Source organism: Kryptolebias marmoratus, linkage group LG23, assembly GCF_001649575.2.
Source record: "Kryptolebias marmoratus isolate JLee-2015 linkage group LG23, ASM164957v2, whole genome shotgun sequence".
Classification (NCBI taxonomy): domain Eukaryota; kingdom Metazoa; phylum Chordata; class Actinopteri; order Cyprinodontiformes; family Rivulidae; genus Kryptolebias; species Kryptolebias marmoratus.
In genome coordinates, this window is record NC_051452.1 from 4,143,501 (window position 1) to 4,161,382 (window position 17,882).

Genomic DNA, 17,882 nt, shown 5'->3' on the forward strand with positions numbered 1-17,882 from the left:
ACACACACACACACACACACACACACACACACACACACACACAGACAAGCAAACACTGAACATGTGACACACCAGCAGAGCACCGAGGGATCTTTTTTCCAGCAAACACAGTTTAGTATTCTGTCTACCACACACAAGGTTTAAAAAAAAAGACATTTGAAGCCAAAACTTTTCTAAGAAACAGGATTTTTTTCCTGCACAGCTAAAAGAAGACCATTTAAGGGTGATCCATTAGCAGCCGGTTCACACTCACAGAGTTCTACCCGGTCTGTGCCGATACCTCCGGAGGAAGAAGCCAACGTGAGGAGATGTTTCACAGACAGGTACAATTCCTCCATTATTACGGTTATTTCTGTCCGTTTTAGAAACTCTGTGAAAACTGTTCAAGACAGTAAATGTGTGGTTTCATTAAAAATAAAAATAAAAGAGCAACAGAGAGAGCTGTGCCCAGTCTTGCGGCTCCAAATAATGCTGAGTCATGGATTAATCTCTCTGATTGCACTCAAAAGTTAGCAGATGCTGTGGAGCATTACCAGTAACAAACTGACAAAATAAAATGTGTTTAATACCTGAACAGACTGTATTAAACCTAATAAAACTGAAAAGTCTGAACATGAAAAACTTCTCTCAAACTTAAAAGAAATTTGAAAAAAGCCCAAAGACATCTTAAGACCCAAGACTGCATGTTAGTTTACTCTGTTTAAAAAGTAAAAGTACACTGTTTATATTAAAATAAAGTAGGTGTCAGTAATATCTCCAAAACAATCCTGGATTGGATTGAAAACTGCTGATAAAAGAAGAAAACATCTCATGTGGACAGGAGTCCTTCTGAGTGCTGATCATCATAAAAGCTACATCAAAAATTAAAAATAAACTCGTCATTTCAGTTATTTCTGCCTTAACTGTAATCTGTGAGTCAGAAAACACCTCATCGGCTGCTAATATATGTTCAGAGAAAAAGTGACAGTCAAGCTGCAGTTAGCCACATGCTAGTTAGAGAGTATGACACTTTTATTTATAAAGGGAATATTTGTTTTATGTGATGAAAACACTATATTTATCGCAGCACTGGTAACAATTGAACTAATGAACTGTTTGGCCCAAACAACTAAAAAGGACTCTGGGTTATTAGAACTGTTTCCCACTATTATAAGAACCTATGTGTTTGCTTTCGCACCCCCAGAGGAACGCTACGATTGCACATCACTTGGCCGATGGTCATCATCATCATCAACGACGATGACGAAGGTCTTAGCTGGAGCTGTGCGTTGGGAGTCTTTGCTTTAAGTTTTTAGGTGGAGTTTGAAAAAGCAGCTGAGGTAGCTTCTAGCCTCAAAAACAAACAACAATAAAAGGACAAACTACCTGAAATGGTTAACAGGACAGTCAGTGGTTCCCTGTGGGCTGAAGGTTTGTGAACATGTTTACGGTGTGAAGCTTTAGGAGCAAGGGGTGAAATGGGATCGGACTGTGAGGTTCTTTTTGAAAGGAGGCTGCAGCAGAAACTTCATAGAAAACGAGCCAATCATCCTATTTGCCTTGGAGAGTCAAAATACAAAGAAAAGAAACCAAGTGAAAAAGGAGGAGTTGAACATGGAAGAAACAGCGAGAGCTAGCTAAATAGTCCATCTGCCTTGGAGAATAAATGCTAAAGAAAGAGAGGATGGGTGAGTTAAAGCTCTTTAGCTGGGAAGGACTAAGGGGCTTAGGAATATATGGAAGAAATGTGGCTGCGTTCAGGGGCACAGGGAGAACAGTTAATCAGCCGAGCAGAAATGTTATCGCAGTAATTAGATTGCTCTGTATGTATTTGGAGAAGAGCACACATCCCAGTGGAGCTTCCTGTAAAGACAGATAGAGGAAAAAAACACAAGAAACAGATAGGAAGAGAGGAAAGGATGACAGAAAGCTGTGATGTAACACAGCGCCTTCTCCTGTTCTGGCAACACACCGCTGCTTAATGCTGAGACGAGTCGGAAAATATTTCAGGCTTCAAATAGACAGGGTGACATACCCTCTTTAATATTGGTGTAACTTTCTTGTGGAAGCAGGGATCAGGCTACAAGAGGACTGTCACCCAACAACAAGGTCACAACTACAAGCTGGCTTTGACTGACAACAACACAAGCAAACCTTTACCTTTTTAAAGGAAGTCCCATCTCTGCTTCAATTTTACCCATAGGGCATAATTAAATCTATTCATATGACTTCCTTTCCATATGTAATGCAATTCAGTCAAAATCTGCCTCCATTAATAGCAGATATGAGCAGCAGTGGAATGGGGGAAAAAAGAAACTGCACTCGATGCTAATCGTAGATAAAAAAGCTTCACTTAAAAGGCATTAATAATGTAGGGAGGGAGATGGGAGAGCAGGATATATCTGCTGATTTATATATTTAATACTTTCAATCAGTATATCTACAGCGCAATAAAAGAAGGTTTACAACACAGGCTGCAAAGAACATGCTTTCCAGAAATTTAAGCTAATAAAGTGACTTTTGCAGATGAAAATTCTTGACAATTTCCTTCCAAAAGCTGGCTGCAAAAACAATAGCAGAAAGGGGAGGAATCATCTTAATATCCTCTTTAAACGAGTCTAATTTAACGCCTAGAGGAGGGAAGATTGAGGCAGACAGGTATGAATGCACAGCAAGTTGTTCCCAGGGGAACCGAAGGCGGATACGGAGCGCTCGTCTTAATCAACGCCTGGCCAGCCTCTGGAGTACGGATACTTCAGTCAGACAAAAGAGACAGGGAGAGCGATGAAAGCAAGAGAGGTAAGGCCGTAGGGGTGAAGGCACTAGGAAAGGACACAGGGGAAGGAAGAAAGACAGGGATTTAAAGGGAAGACGACAAGATAAAGGTGAAAGAACGGATTGAAAAAGGAAGAACGAAGCAAAACAGTGAAGGAAATAAAGGCTATGCCATCTAGGAGTCGTATTGTGAAATATGGGTTTCCCTTTAATTGTTTGCATTCTGATATGGGGTATATTTTAGCCACACTACATAAAAATCTGTCACCCCCAGCAATTTGTCTTGTCTTTCCACTTGTATCAGGGGAGCCGTTAATATTTAACAAGGCTGGGCTGCACGCCTCGTACTCACACCGTCACTGTGGAAGGCAGCGTTATTGTGTACGGCCCATAAATACAGTCCAAAGAAACTAGCAGTGACCTTTCTGCTGCCTGTTCTATACATCAGGGATTTTACCAGCCGCATACTGCAAACAAGGCAGAAAGGACGTGCAGCCACCCAGCCCAGACCTGTTAAATATTTGATGTGAGTAAATAAAATGTTGAAGAAAGAAAGACAGACAGTCCTGGTACATTTAATGCTGAAAAACCTTCAATGGAGCCTTTTCAAATTTCAGAAAGCATCTGGAAAGTGGTTCAAGGCGCCGTGTCTCCAGATGACAAGGAGAGGCTCGACTCCTGGTTTCTTCACGCACACTCGAGACAAGAAACACTTAACCTTCGCAGTCTGGACAGCAGAGGTCATGCTCCAGGACACACACACACACACGGGGGTCAAAGCAGGACCAAAGAAACAAGTGTGTTCTTGCATGTGTCTGTCATTAGCAGAGATTAGACGACACAGGAAGTCCATCCATCACACGTGGCAAGAAGATGACTGGACGAGACAGAACCAATATTTGAGGTGTAATCGCTTCCTGGCGCCTCGTGCCATGAGACGGTAGGTAGGACCATACGCTAATTGGTTGCGACTTTTTCCTGTGGCCACGCGGATGCCTTTAACTGGCCGGCGGGTGACGGGTAGCCGCTGAGCCGTCTGGGGCCATTACGGACGCGCCCCCATTCCTCGGGGTCAATCCAGATGTCATAACTCGATAGGAAGTGATGGATCGTGAAACTGATCGACACAAATGGAGGGCTCGTCTCGCTGTCTCGTTTGATAATTACAGCCGGGGCAAATAATTCACGGTACAAATGAGGGTATCGTGTTTCCCAGCCGGGTGAGTCACTGGTGTTCATATCGAAATATTAATTTCTGCATCTTTACTTGGAAAAACAAAAGAGAAATGACCCAGTGATCACCTCTCTGAAGTTTTGCTTCTTACTGTAATAAGTAAACACCTTATAGACCCCAAACGTCACAGAGAAATTCAAAAGGAGACGGTAAACAAAAAAAGGGCTAAAAACAAAGAAATGAATTCCATAAAGCAGCGTCGCTGCCTCCGTCTTTTAGCTGTGGATTTGAGAGCCCTTCAGAGTCAAACAGGTGTAAAGGCCATGAAAGACAAGAAGACATGAAAGCTGTTCGTATGAGGAAAGAAAAGGAAGTTTGAAGGGTGTGGACGAGGCTCGAGTGACAGAGGCTTGTTGTGACTGCCCCTTTATCAGCTGATATATATGCATGAGGATTTCCTCATCATCCTGTCCCCTCTGATATTTGACTGACAGCTCACATCAGCCCCAATAAACCTGCACATCATTTTCAGGAAAGCTGCCCATCGCGCTGAATGGGAGGAGGAGAAACGAAGGAGAGCAAGAGGGGCGGGAGGGAAGTTAATTTGTTTTCCGGCGGCTGCTGACAGTGATAGCGCCTGTGTCTGTTTGCTGCCATGGCAAAGTTGTAAATTAAAAACTGTGCCTCAATAGCAAGTACAGGAAGCTGCTTCTGCTGTGCAAAAGCTCATTTTCACCGACGGTATAAAAATACTTGGCAGCTTTTCATACTCGGAGCGTCAGGAGTCTGCGGGAAGAAAACGACACAAATATGAATTATAAAAGAAAAACGGAAATAGTTGTCATTTTATTCCTCTGTGAAGGGTAATATACCGTTTGCTGCCAATGGTATTTCAAGATTACGGCACAGCTAAATGGAAGATTTAGAAATTGGGCTGATTAGAAGAAGGCCAATTAATCAGGCAACTGATTATTCAACCAATAGTTGCCCCTTTTTGTTTTAAAAATAATCATCATTATCATTTCAGCTGCCGTCGCAGGTTATGGGTCCTCCAACAGAACCAGGACCCAAAACAGTGAGCTAGAAATCGTAGAAAATGCCTGACCCTAACCCAATGTTGAGCCCAGATCCTAATCCTGTGAAACATCTAAGAAAAGATTGAAAACCATTCAATGATATGAAATTTTCAAAGTGGAATAAACTATAAGGAATGCCAAATAACTGATCAGTTTGAAGTTATTTTAAATATTGTGGAAGGATACCACATATTTTTAGGTGCCAAAGTTCTCTTAGGTATTGTTAAATAAATAAACTACTGTTATATTTATAACATTTTTATATATATAAGAAAAAAACTGCTGCTCTTATTTCTGAAGCCATTAAAAACCTCACACTGGATACAAACTGTGATAACTAGAAAAGAACAGGAGTGAGGTTTGATTGTTTGCAGCCTGCGTTTCCTCAGCACGGAGAATAAACTCCAAGCATTTTGTTTTTTCAAACCCTTAAAATATGTATAAAGGTGGCACTGATTAGTAGGCCATGGTTGTGTCTTAGAAAATTGTCTTGTGGTTTCAAACGCATGAGTTAGGATAGAGAGATGTGATGATAGATTGGTCCTGAGGGCAAAAATCTACAACCTAATGCATATTTTACAAACTAGAACCTGTTGCCGACTCCCACATCAGCTCAGCTAAGACTCTTAAATGCTGAATGAAGTGTCGAATCAAAGAAATCCACCTGCAGAGTATTAACCACCAGCAGGATTAGGTATCGCCCGTTCGGTTTTTACCCCATTAGAGCTTAAAGTCACCGCTAAGACGCCCACACAAACATGTCAGAGGGATTTTAACTTTGCCTACCAACCCAGGTGACAACCAGGGCCCATTCAAACACTTCTCGACACATTTTCCTTTTCGCTTCCAATCCTTTTCCTTTCGTTATTGCTTGGCTTTTCTTTTTCCATTCGTCATAATCTGTGATGGGCCTCCAACTGGAAGTTTTGCTGACAGAATGAGCAGCTAGAGGCATCACAACAGAATAAATATAGGTCTAAGTTGAAGAAATAAAAAGAAATGACATTCGTAGTCCCCGTTTCTTGGCATTAGCACATTTAATTGCATAAAATCGTGTGAATTCATACAGGATTTCAAACCCTTTAGCTTCAAGCAGCTGATAGCTTGTTGCAGAAAAGAGAAAGAAATAATCACCAAGCAGTAAGTGAAGAGATAAATGAAATGTAAATGAAGGAGAAGGGCATGATCCCGGACGGAAAGCAGAAAGTGGAAGGCCGAGGGCTCGAGGAGAGAGGAGGAGGAGGAGGAGGAGTGCACAATCATCGAGCATCTGGTCGAGGCTTTAGCTCTGCAGAGCACAGCCCACCCCTGACAACCTTTCTGCAACCTCGCGATACGATGAAAGCGGAACGGATGGTGCTAATTGGCTTGCTTCCCTGTCAGATTTCTCCCGGCGCAGGATGGAGGACGACGCCGTAACGTGGATTTGTAAACAGCAGATCAGGACGTCAGCTTTCATGTCCCTTAAACTGGTTACGGGTGGCGGCGCGCTGTCACGGCGGGACGCGAGTCAGCTCCACGCCGATCCTCGCCAAGAGAGAATGAGTGACAGGACACGGGGCAGGCGGGATGTGTCAGGAGGCTCGGCCATGACACGCCGAGCGATTGGTGACACTCCGAGTCAAGCGTGAGGTTCAGTCTGATGGCAGCGAAAATCAAAGACTGCTTGTCAGCAGCCATTTCCTTCAAAAGCCACCAATTCTCCACAAAAACTCAACAGTTTGAGCTCAAACATAATCTGCCCACAGCAGAATTAATGTCATGATTAATTTACCAAAGCTGCTAAAAATGGGAAGCAAAAACAAACAACTGCAGCTTTTACTTTTAATAATAAAATAAAGGCCTAGCTTTCATCATGCCTGCCTCCTTCAGTTTAGACTTTCAGAATAAAATGTAGCCATTCTGGTTTTATCTCGTGATATCGTGAGATTTTAAGCTTGGAGTATGTTGTGAATAAATCTCAGCATCATATTTTAGGTCACTATGAAGCCATTTATGGGCTTTTTAAGGTTTTTAAGGCTGCGGTTAACCAGCTGTGGATGTACAAGCTTCGTTAAAACTCATGGTGAGCCATGTTGGTAAAAGACAAACAACTGTCGACTCGGTCAGACTTTTGGCCTTTCCGTGGTTTGTTCTCCCTGGAGGCGGCGTTTCTAGGCTGCGACTGTGACGCGGTCTGCCGGTCGCTGGGTCTGAAGGACACCGCCGTTTGTCTTGGCTTGTTTAGCAATCAGGGAGACGGGATGAGAGGATGGAGACGAGCAGGAGGAGGCAGATCTGACGAGACGAGCGTCCAACTTTCAGGCACACATGCAGCACAATAACCGGATTACTTTATTTCTTATGTTGTTTCACAAAGTCCTATGATCGTTCTGTACAGCCAACCATGTTTCCATTTTTTATTTGCTTTAGAACCAAAATCCAAGATGAAAGCCTCCCTAACAAGTCAGTTTTACCATTCTCCATTTCCTTACTTGTGTTTTAACACATTGATTATGTTAAAATGATGTAAAACAAGGTCAAAAACTGAATTTGTGGAAGAAAAACACCAGCTCTACAACAAATATGTGATTTGCAGAGGTCACCTTACAACCAACTGTTTGCAACACTCTTCTGCAGCCAAACACAAGTTGCTCTTCAAATAGCGCAGCAGCTAAACTAAATATTTACAGCCGCTGAAAAAGGACAGGGCCGACGTCCAACATTTGCCGTGCAAGCTGTTGTTGCCCACACGTTCCCTGCTACGGTAAATTGAGGTCATATGTTTATAATTTGCCCTTTTCCTAATGCTGCCATTGGAGTAAAATACCATTTGAGAGCGGCAATCAGATTGAGCAGAGCAATACTTCGGCTAATTAAGTCATATTTCTAGTTCAATACCAATCAGCTTGGCGAGATAAAGGCCAGGCGGAGAGAGGGGAGCGTGTGGAGCAGCAAGATGGAAGCTTTTACCGCAATCAGCCCATTGTACTTGGGACCGAGAGGATGGCTTTGAGTGTTTCTGCGAACCAACTGAACAGATGGTGTGTGTTTAACTCCATACTGTGGCCGTGATGATACAACATACCACGATGTGCAGGAAATATGATTGTTTTAAAAACGCCTTAAACTAAATACCAATTAATCTATAATTTACTTTTGACTGGTACAACTGACGTCTGCATGTGGTGTGCATAAGAACCAGAAACCCACCGAGAGGCAGACGGAGGATGAAGACAGACGTAAGACTTTTAACAAAGATCCAAATACATCAATGAAGGCAGTGAAATAAGAACAAAAGTAAATCTAATCTTTGCACTTTAAAGGTTTCCTACCAAACATTATAAAACACATTTTGTCAGATTTATCACCTTTATATATATTATATTTATTTTCTTCTGTAGAAACCAATAAATTTGATGCATATTTGGGTTGTGCAGCTTAAGTCTGTAGTTTGACAACCTGCCAAATATCCAATAAAATAAAAGTAGTTCAGCCCTCATCGTGATACAGAAGGGCTGAATTTAAGTTCAAATTTAACTGTGAACTTTATTACATTTTGAAGAAGCCAAGAAACAATACTAAGCAGTTTAATTAGGCCTTAGTAATGTATTAACTTTAGAAAATAATGTATCACAAAACAAGTTTTCATGATACCAAGCTCACAATAAAGAAAATGAGGCAGAGTTTGATACGTCAGTATGAGACTAAAAACCCAACATTTTAGTATTAGGCAGCCTTTTTTTTTTAAATCATGGCCTAGTTTTGTGTGCACAGCTTTTAAAACTTATTGTAGGCTGTGCACACTGTTTCATTGCAAAACAATAAAACAAAAACAAAAGAAACAAATGTATATCCTCACCGAGGCTACAGTAAAGAAACAGGCCTCAGTTATAATAACAGTCATGACAGTAAAATATAGTTTAAAGCAAAAAGTCAGGAGACCTTGTGGTAAATCAGAACAAAGCACATAGATCTACACATTAATCAGCCATCTTCAGTGCTGTTTTCAAACAAATAAAGTTCCTCTTTAGTTGATCCTGTCGCTGCAGTTCTCCTCCTAAACAGCAGGTGTCACTCATGAGAAAACAGCTCCACTCCATAGCAGGACTTAAAAACCAGCAGGAAAGAGAAGTCTAGTTTTCATACACAATCATAACTACAGTTCTAATTTATCTGCTTTACTTTTAGACGACATACTTGCCCACAAACTTCATCTAATAATGAAACTGATCCAATTTTACCAAAAAATTAAATATAAAAATCAATGCAACAATTTCTTCGATTCTCATAAGTGCGACCCACATTGGCCAGCCGTGTATCGGTACTAATAATCTTTAAATTCATAATGTCTTTAATAAATGATACCATTTCAGAGGCTACAAGACAAAGAATGAGGCAAACCCAGATCTTCTTGTGTCCTTCATGTCACCCTCGCCGGCGCTGCCTCACTCTCCACTCCCTGCCTCACCGGGCCAACATCTCCTCCATTACTGCCCTTGACACTGTGGCCGATTGGATTCTTATCAGCCATCTGTAGTCCAACGCTCTCCCCGCGCTATCTCTCGTCACAGCCTAATTGAATCCCAAGTGTTGGAAGTGTGGTGATACACTGACCACACCGTGTCACTGCCAACAGATAAGGATTGCTGCTGCAGGAGGACTGGGCCACCACAAATCACAACAGGGACAGGTTGATAAAGGGGTGACAAGCATTGGCTTGGTACTGTGTCTGCAGGACTTTAGATTGAGAAATAATGGATCCTCTCCATTACTGAGAAGGTTGTGTTCATATCCAATCATCCTATATCCCATAATCCTGCTGTGCTCAGTGGGGTGATTTGCTGAAAGTTAACCAAGGGGAAAGTTGTTGTTCTTTTCCAGCAGTTTTCTACATAATACAAGTCCATGTTTTACCTTAATTTATACAAAAGGAAAATCCCTTTAGCTTCACAACAAATGAGGGGTTTTAAAAGGAGCTCCTACCTTAAGAGACCAAATCCTCTCTTTTTGGTTTTCTTCTCCAGTTCGTCCCCAGAATCCTCAGCTTTTTTCTTGCCCTTGCTCTTCTTCTCCTTCTTCTTCTTTCCCTTGGTTTTCTTAGTTACTTTCTTCTCTTCGTCCAGATCCTGGCGGGACGAGGTGCTGGCCTGGGTTTCGTTGCCTGAGCTGTAGTCGGACGCGTCATCATCTGACACAGGTCAAAGACAAACAGGGAAGTGTGGTTCAAAGGTCACAGTTTATAGACAGATCTAATACAGATAAATACTCAAAAACTGAACTTTGTGTCAAATTTGATTTAAAGCATTAAAAACACACATGTTGTGAAGGTATTTGGAGAATATAACTTGTGCTAAATCCAAACTGCACATTTGCAACTTTGCATTCAAAAGGAAAGGAAATTAAATTAATCCTTATTTTTGACATGAAATGTCTTTGGTTACAATTTCACGTGAAAATTGCACCCAACTAAGTCCGCATGGCTGAGCGGCCACGAGGCGAAGCATTAAATAAAATGCTGTTCTAAGATATAAAGTTGTTCTTTCTAAATTGCTGAGTGGATAAAATCGTGTAGCATTTCATTAAAGCACTTGGGCTGAGCACTGTCTCCTCTCTTGGCAGGCCCCTGGCTCTTTTTGAGTGCCAGTGTGTTATAAAGCCTCGGGGAGGAACATCAGCATTGCGGTCTCTAATTTAAAATGGATATAATGCCCAGAAAAACTTCTACATTACTATAGCTGCAGCATTAAAGAGTGCAGAGATCTTTCATCTTTTTTTTTGTCGGGTGGAGAAGTTCGCTGAAACTTAAAAGTTTCTGTTTTGAAATAAAAGTGAAAAGTTTTACCGTCTTCCGAAGGCCCGTCGTACGATTTGTCGATGGCGTTGCGGAAACTCTGGTTGTACGCTCGCCCCCGGACCATGTGCGGCCGCGGCCGATGGATCGCCGCCTGAGCTTGGCGGTGACCTTGCTTGGCCTCGGACACGGCGGTCTGGAGGCTCTCCAAGGAACTGGACTTCACGAGACCGAGGGTCGGACCCAGTGCTCCTCTGGACGAGAGATCTTCGAGACAGAAGAAACCAGTTGGAGCATGAACTCTCCAAACGGAAAGTGAAACACTAATTTAAGCATTCCCCAAAGGGAAATTTTAGAGGGCTCCAGCATTTTTGTGGATCTTGAAGGACCCCAGAATCCCTCTAGTGTACTTCAACTTCCTTAACTTTCTTGGTTTTACATAATTCTCCCTCATAACAGAGAAAAACTGAAAGGAAGAGGAGGAAAAAGGAAGCCTGGCTGGGGTTTGCTCCAAATTAGACATGCAGCAGTTGCTAAAATGAGACGGAATAATCTTATTGAGATCATAAGCTTTTAGCAAAATCCAGCCAAATGCTTACAAAACATTAAATTTGTACACATCTCCTAGAGTTATGCTTCCTTATTTAATTAAAGCGCATCTGCATTAAACTCTAAAAACTAATGCGCTCTACAATTTAATTTAGTTTTTCTTTTTTTCAGAACTGAAATAGTTGGAAGATTATATTCCAGAGGAGCAGGAGAGGCTCTTACTTTAATAATTCATGCTATTTGTGTGCTGTGATGCTGGCTGCATTAACTCGGGGTGTAATTAATCTCTGGTAAGTGGCTGAAACATGTTGAGGTTACACTCATCTTTTAAAGGCCTTAAACATAATCAAGCTCCAACGGCCGTATTTAAAACCATCATTTAATCCTTCACAAGTAGGTTTTCTCTTGCAGCCACCTCACATCTGCAGAAGAATCATTATAAAGCTTCTCGTTGTCCTTTCCTCTCATGTTTTTGTCTTGTTTGCCAGATTATCTTTGATGTTCAGCTGTAAGAGTTCTTAGATTTGACTGAAAACATGTGTTTCCATTTTGTTTTTTAAAGTTTGCACCTTTGATTCAATAAAAGCGCAGACGGGAGGACAGTAACTGCAACCATGAATGCTATTAAAGCAGATGATGTTGAAGAAAGGTCTAATGAAAGTAGCATTCCTTGGAGAAATACTAAAGTTTAAACAGAAATTTTATGCAACACTGTTCAGAAATCTGATCATTTATTTACATGTTTGCTTCCAAGGAGTCGGACTTTCCTGTGTTCTCTTAAAGCAGTCTTGGTCAGGAGTTCTCAAGGATATCAAAGTTTTGTTTGGTTTTTTAAACTTCAGCTGCTTTTCCACTCATTTTTAGTCCACTACCCGAACATTTTCAGGAGAATGTCTGTGTCTGTTCAAGCTTTTAGTCCCATCTATGAATCGTTTAAGCGTCAAAAGACTCCAAAGCTCAAAGGGTGAACCAGACAAGGACCAGCAGCCTGTCACAAACACAATTATTACCATTTCTTTAGTTAAATCTACAGAAAATACCAAATACAACAGAGTTTGACACATAAAATTGTGTTTTGACATCAACAAGGCAATCCTCAATGAGCTATTAGCTAAAAACATGTCATATAGTCGATCAGCTGATGGATGAAGCATCTCAGGTCTTTGCTTATTTCTTAAAGACAATTATTTTAAAACCTGACACTTCTTTTGTCCTCTGCTTGTCTACTTTGCTCACATAAAATGATGTCATGTTCAGATACAAAGACTGGAGGGAAAATGAACAAACCAACAGAAACAAATACAAGAAAAAACATTCACAACCGTTGTTCAAGACCATTTTAAAAGATTACTGCTTTGAAGCTAAATGTAGAGAAATTAGAAGGATTTTAAATCTTATGCACAGAAATACACTTTGCAGCAACACTGGGGGGAAAGGCATGGAAACCAGGCTTGACAGAATTTCAGTCCTACAGGAGGAAAAAGAAACGATGACTGAGGGAGCACTATGGAAACTGGAAGGGCCGTGCATAAACACCACAGAGGGGGGGGATTCAATGGAATGCCATCAAACTGTCCTCAGGTTTGGCCTCTGATTGGATGGAGGAGAGGGCGAAGGCCGTTCGGCAGGACATCGGAGCCAGCAAAGGACCGAGGAAACAGGAAGACAGAAAGCTTCTGACATTCATGCTCTTTGGGGAAAATTGAAGGACAGGTGAGTAAGAAGGGCTAAGAAGCGACTAATTCATCAGCAGCGTTTTCTGAAACTCTTTTACAGAACAGCTTCCTCACATCCTGGCACTTCACTTCTTTTCTGTGGCTTCAAATCTTTGAAGTCAAAAAAAAAGGGTAAAAGTGAGACTGAAGCACCAATAGAGTCAAAGGGGGAGGAAAAACTAAGCCAAGCGTCGCTGCCTTTTAAGTCCCAAATTGACTTTCTGAGAGGAAGTGGGATTTATGGCGAATAAGGGGTTATAAATAGAGAGGCGGGAGCGCTCAGGAATAAAACGCTCAATTTGAGAGACAGGATTTGTGTCACAAATGTAATTACGGCTGTCCAGCTCACAGCCTGATAGAATTAAGCTCCTTGCCAGTGCGCCGCGGCACGATACGGAGAAGCCGTGTGTGTCTGAGCACATGCGTATTTATTACAAAACGTTAGAATTCTGTTCCAACTGAAAGAAAGAGTCCCAATCCTGCCGGTGGGAGATAGTGGGGTGTGTCCTTGACCGCCTTTAGATGAAACAGAAATATGAGAGCAATTCACTTTTGCTGGAGCGTGTTTGCGTGCACTCATTCCATGCATGTCAGTCGGCCGCGGCTGGAGGTAAATGAATAATGAGGCTTTAATAGGACGGACGAGTGCGGGGAGAGGTGGCTATCATCGGCAGCTCGATCCAATGGAGGGTGAAATCAGCGTTTATCACATATCGCTGCCCGCTGTGCCAGCAGATGCTCTCGCGGATCCGTTCGCATCATGTCTGCCTGATTGCCGCCGACTCAAGCCGGTGCACATATTCGACAAATAACCTTGTAGCTAAAAAAAAAAAAGGGCCGGTTTGACGGGCAATGCCCTTCACAGCTGTAACACTCCTCGATCCAAGATGGAGCTTCAACATCGTGGTTTCACCTGGTTACGCTCTTTTCATCACATATCCTTAGCAAATGCAGGCTTCAGAAGCAACATTGTTGGGTAAATTCAAATTAGAGGAAAACCAAATAATTCACTGTAACAAGACTAATTTATGTAAGAAATTATAATACTTTTTGTCATTTCTGGGGTTTACAGTGTTTACAACACATTGTAACTTTTAGAGGAACATCTGCTTTCTCTAATTGGTGGTACCTGCAGTCTAAAGCAAACAGGTTTAAGTCTCCACAGCACAACAACACACACATATAAGTCCTGTTGAACACAAGGCACACACACATCCCAATGTGACTGCATGAAGCACGCAGCAGTGAAGTCTTTGCCTCGAGAGGAGCTGCAGGGTCTGAAAAGGCTAATGCTGCTTTGTTCCAGGAAAGAAAAGCACCACTTTATAACAGCAAGAGTGAAACGCCCGCACCTATTACAATGTCCAACTTCCTTTCAGGTATTATTTCAAGGTGTCAAACCTGCAGCCAGAAGGATTTCAATATACAGCCGTGAAAAGTTCAATTTCCAGGACATCCTAAGAACCATCGCTTCCTTTCGACGTTACTTGTGTACATTTTAAGAGGATAAACAGCAGCCAGGTGTTTGAACCAAATACTCCGATTAAAAGCTCATCAGAAAGTGTGAGTGCCTCTTTAAACACGGCAGGAATCAGGGAAGCAGCTGCTGCTGAAAAGTCATTTTCAAACAGCTCAGAATCGGTCCTTCAAGAAACAAACGTCCTGATGGTGATGGAAGGCCGAAGAGTTGGGCTTGGTTTGTAGTCACAGGATACTTTATAAGAAGTCGTGTGGCTGCGAGACGTTCGTTTTCATCGTCCACGAGACTCTCAGAGCTCCCAGGAAGCTCCTCCCTCCTCCTGCAGCGTTAAAACGCGCCAGCTTGTCGTAAAGACGGCTGCGTTTTCTAACAGCCTCGTCAGCTGCTTCTCAGCGACGCAGCAGAAGCAAAATGGCTCCATTAAAACACGCCCACAACAACTTCTGACCAATCACACGACACTCGGCGCAAACCCCCTGTGAGAAAAGTTCGACCAGGGCCGTGTGTCGAGAAGCGGCGGACGTGACCACGTGAACGAGAGGCGACTTCGTGACCTCATGGATGACAACAGGTGAAGAGTCGTTCAGTCGATAATGAATTCAACAGCTGAAGCTGAAAAACAACAAACCTGCACATAAATAAATTAACTTCAGATAGAAACTTTCTTTAAATGACGGGGCTGAATTGTAAAAGAGCAGCATAAAAACAAAACAAAAATAATAAACTGAGGCAACACTGTGAAGAAGAGAGGACCAAAGAAAACTAAAACGCTCAAACCCAAGATGATTTCTACATTTCCTTATTTTTAAAACATGAAAACAACTGAATGATTTATTGTTTTATGTCCTACAACACATAAAACCTATAAGAATCCAGCTCACCTAGTCCTGCTTTACTGCCTTAATTGGGAGGCAACTAACTGCTACGTTGACCTAATTATACTAAATAGAGGTGTTTCAAACATGCAAAGCTATTATTGATTGTAATAACGTGGTTTAAGATAAATACATTTATTTCACTTTCGTCTAAAGAGGCTGCAGCCATCAGAGGTAGTCAGAGTCTATCAAATGGATTTACTGCAGACCAAACGATTCTCTGCAACAAGAAATTGGATGTTTTTTGCTTCATCTGTTGAAGAGCTCTGAACCCCTCCACCAAGAATCTCAGCGTGATCCTAACCGGTCAAGTGGACGACAATGTCCTCCCCAGCAAGCAGCTGGCAGAAAGGCTGCCCCCTCCATCCAAACAGCTGGGGGGCGCAGCGGAGGCAAGGTTTCTGATTGGCTGACGAGACGTTACCATGGAGACAGCCAACAATCAATAGAGACAAGCTCTTAAAAATAGGTACGTTACAATTACAGTTCCACAAACAGGAGTCGTGGATCAGCCGTACTGCAGGAAACCAGTAAAACAGGAGCTGACCCGTGCTCTGCTGCAGAAACACAAAGCCCGTACGGAAACCCAGAAACCCAGACCTGTAGAAGAACCAGCCTGAGCTCAGCACCACACAGAAAGGTTTCCTCCGCTGGTATTTCAAGGGAAGGTAGAAGATGAGACGGATTTGATCAATTCCAACTCAATGTAAGTGCAGTTCAAAGAACAAAAAAACATTCATAAAGAGCTGCTTCAGGTGGATTACACGAGCTTTAAAACTTTTACCTGGAGCTTTGAGTCGTTGTACTTCAGGATTTTAATTATTTAGACTCAAAGTTTCTGCATTTCTTTAAAAGTGACACTCAGTCCCTGCAGACTGAAGTCGTTAAGAAAAGGAACAGTATCCTAAAACATCCATCCATTGTCTGTCCCCCCTGTCGTGGGGAGCTCCAAGCTAAAATCAGACAACAGCTCCAGCCAGGAACTATTTTTAAATGTGAATTATGTCGTCCACAGACCTAATCAACCTACTGTGCTGATCGACAGTAAGAAGAGATCACCTGTCACATACGTTAAACGTTATGCTGCAGCAACTCCTCTCTAATCATCCGATGGCCGTACGGCTGCTAAAGGCAAATCTAATTCACGTTACGGCCAATCAGAACTCTGCTCCACTTAAAGCCCGGTTCAATCAGAAAGTCTCTGTCTGAATGCACTCAGCTAGAAGCTGGATAGAGGCGTTGCTCTGGCAGTAATTGTGTTTGGCTGTTTGGATGCGAGAGGGACCGCAGACGTACGGGCGGTGTGGATTTAACGTCCGCCTGGATGAGTGGCTTTAATAACTGGAGGGGACTTAAAAGGCCATTTCATAATTACTGCCTACCTCTGCGGGATTACAGAGATGCTTGGCTGAGAAAACTGCTGGAGGGAGAGACGCCGACCTACGACCGGCCGCGTCCATGCAGACCTAACGTATCGCCGCTCTGAGAAACATCGCAGGTTATTCTTCTATGATGGGATCCAAAAAGCACCAAACTTAAACTGGAGATAAAGGATGAGAGACGGTTTAAACTAACCTTCCCTGATGAGAATCTGGTTAGGAATCATTGCTAATTTCCTAAAATTATTAACAGTCGCTTTCAATTAAAAGCAAAAATCAGAAGAAAGTCAGGTGTTTCTAGGTTATACAGATTTGTTTTATCATTGAACATAAAAAGTAAAACATTCAACCATCAATTATCAAGATCATTTCTCCATAATTCACATAAAGCTTTTACACTATTTTAAACCAGTTTATTTCCCCATAAACTAAAACCACACAACTACATTTCATTGTAATAATAGAAAGAAATAAAAGAACAAAGACTAAAGCAGAGCTGTTGTGTTTAACAACCTGTGACTTATTCCACAACCAGCCCTTCATGCTCCTGGCTGCTTGTTAATCCTGTTAAACTGAATTATTTTCCAGGAAATACTCTTTACTATTAATACAGCAGTCACAATTGTGTTTATCTGAAAGATTCAGACACACCGAGATAAAAAAATCATATATTTGGGTGTCAGAAATCTTAAATGTCAACTTTATACCCTGAACAAACACAAGAAGTCATTTCCCACTTGTATAAAAAAAGTTAATTCCACCATAAATCAAGAAAACAATGAAAGCAGTGATTCAAGACATGCAGGGAAAATGTGTCAAACTGCAGTGAAATAAAGTAAAATGTGAATAATTATAAATGAGGCAGTGCCGCCTGAATCCAAATGTCTTATTTTGTAGAGAAGAAGAGGAACACCAGGGACCTGTAGCCATGCAGGACCACAGCTCCTGTTTAATGCTACAGGTTTAGCTTTTAGCTGATGAGAAGCTGAACCCCCGACTCATCCATCTGTAAATGAAGCTAAAGACGGCAGAAAACATACAGAACTGCAGCGAAAACAGCACGAGGCTGCTCTCCTGTGTGTGTGTGTGTGTGTGTGTGTGTGTGTG

At 42.1% G+C, this 17,882-nt stretch overlaps 1 protein-coding gene across 2 annotated transcripts in view; it reads right to left on the bottom strand.

The window, feature by feature from the left end:
* The window catches only part of pard3ba (par-3 family cell polarity regulator beta a), a 149,409-nt gene that overhangs the window by 71,572 nt on the left and 59,955 nt on the right, over positions 1–17,882 (bottom strand). For both annotated transcript variants that reach the window (XM_017434394.3, XM_017434395.3), the window contains 2 exons: positions 10,829–11,044; positions 9,970–10,174 (listed from right to left, as the gene is read on the bottom strand). In XM_017434394.3, the coding sequence (XP_017289883.1) occupies positions 9,970–10,174; positions 10,829–11,044 (421 nt within the window). The remainder of the gene's footprint in view (positions 1–9,969; positions 10,175–10,828; positions 11,045–17,882) is intronic.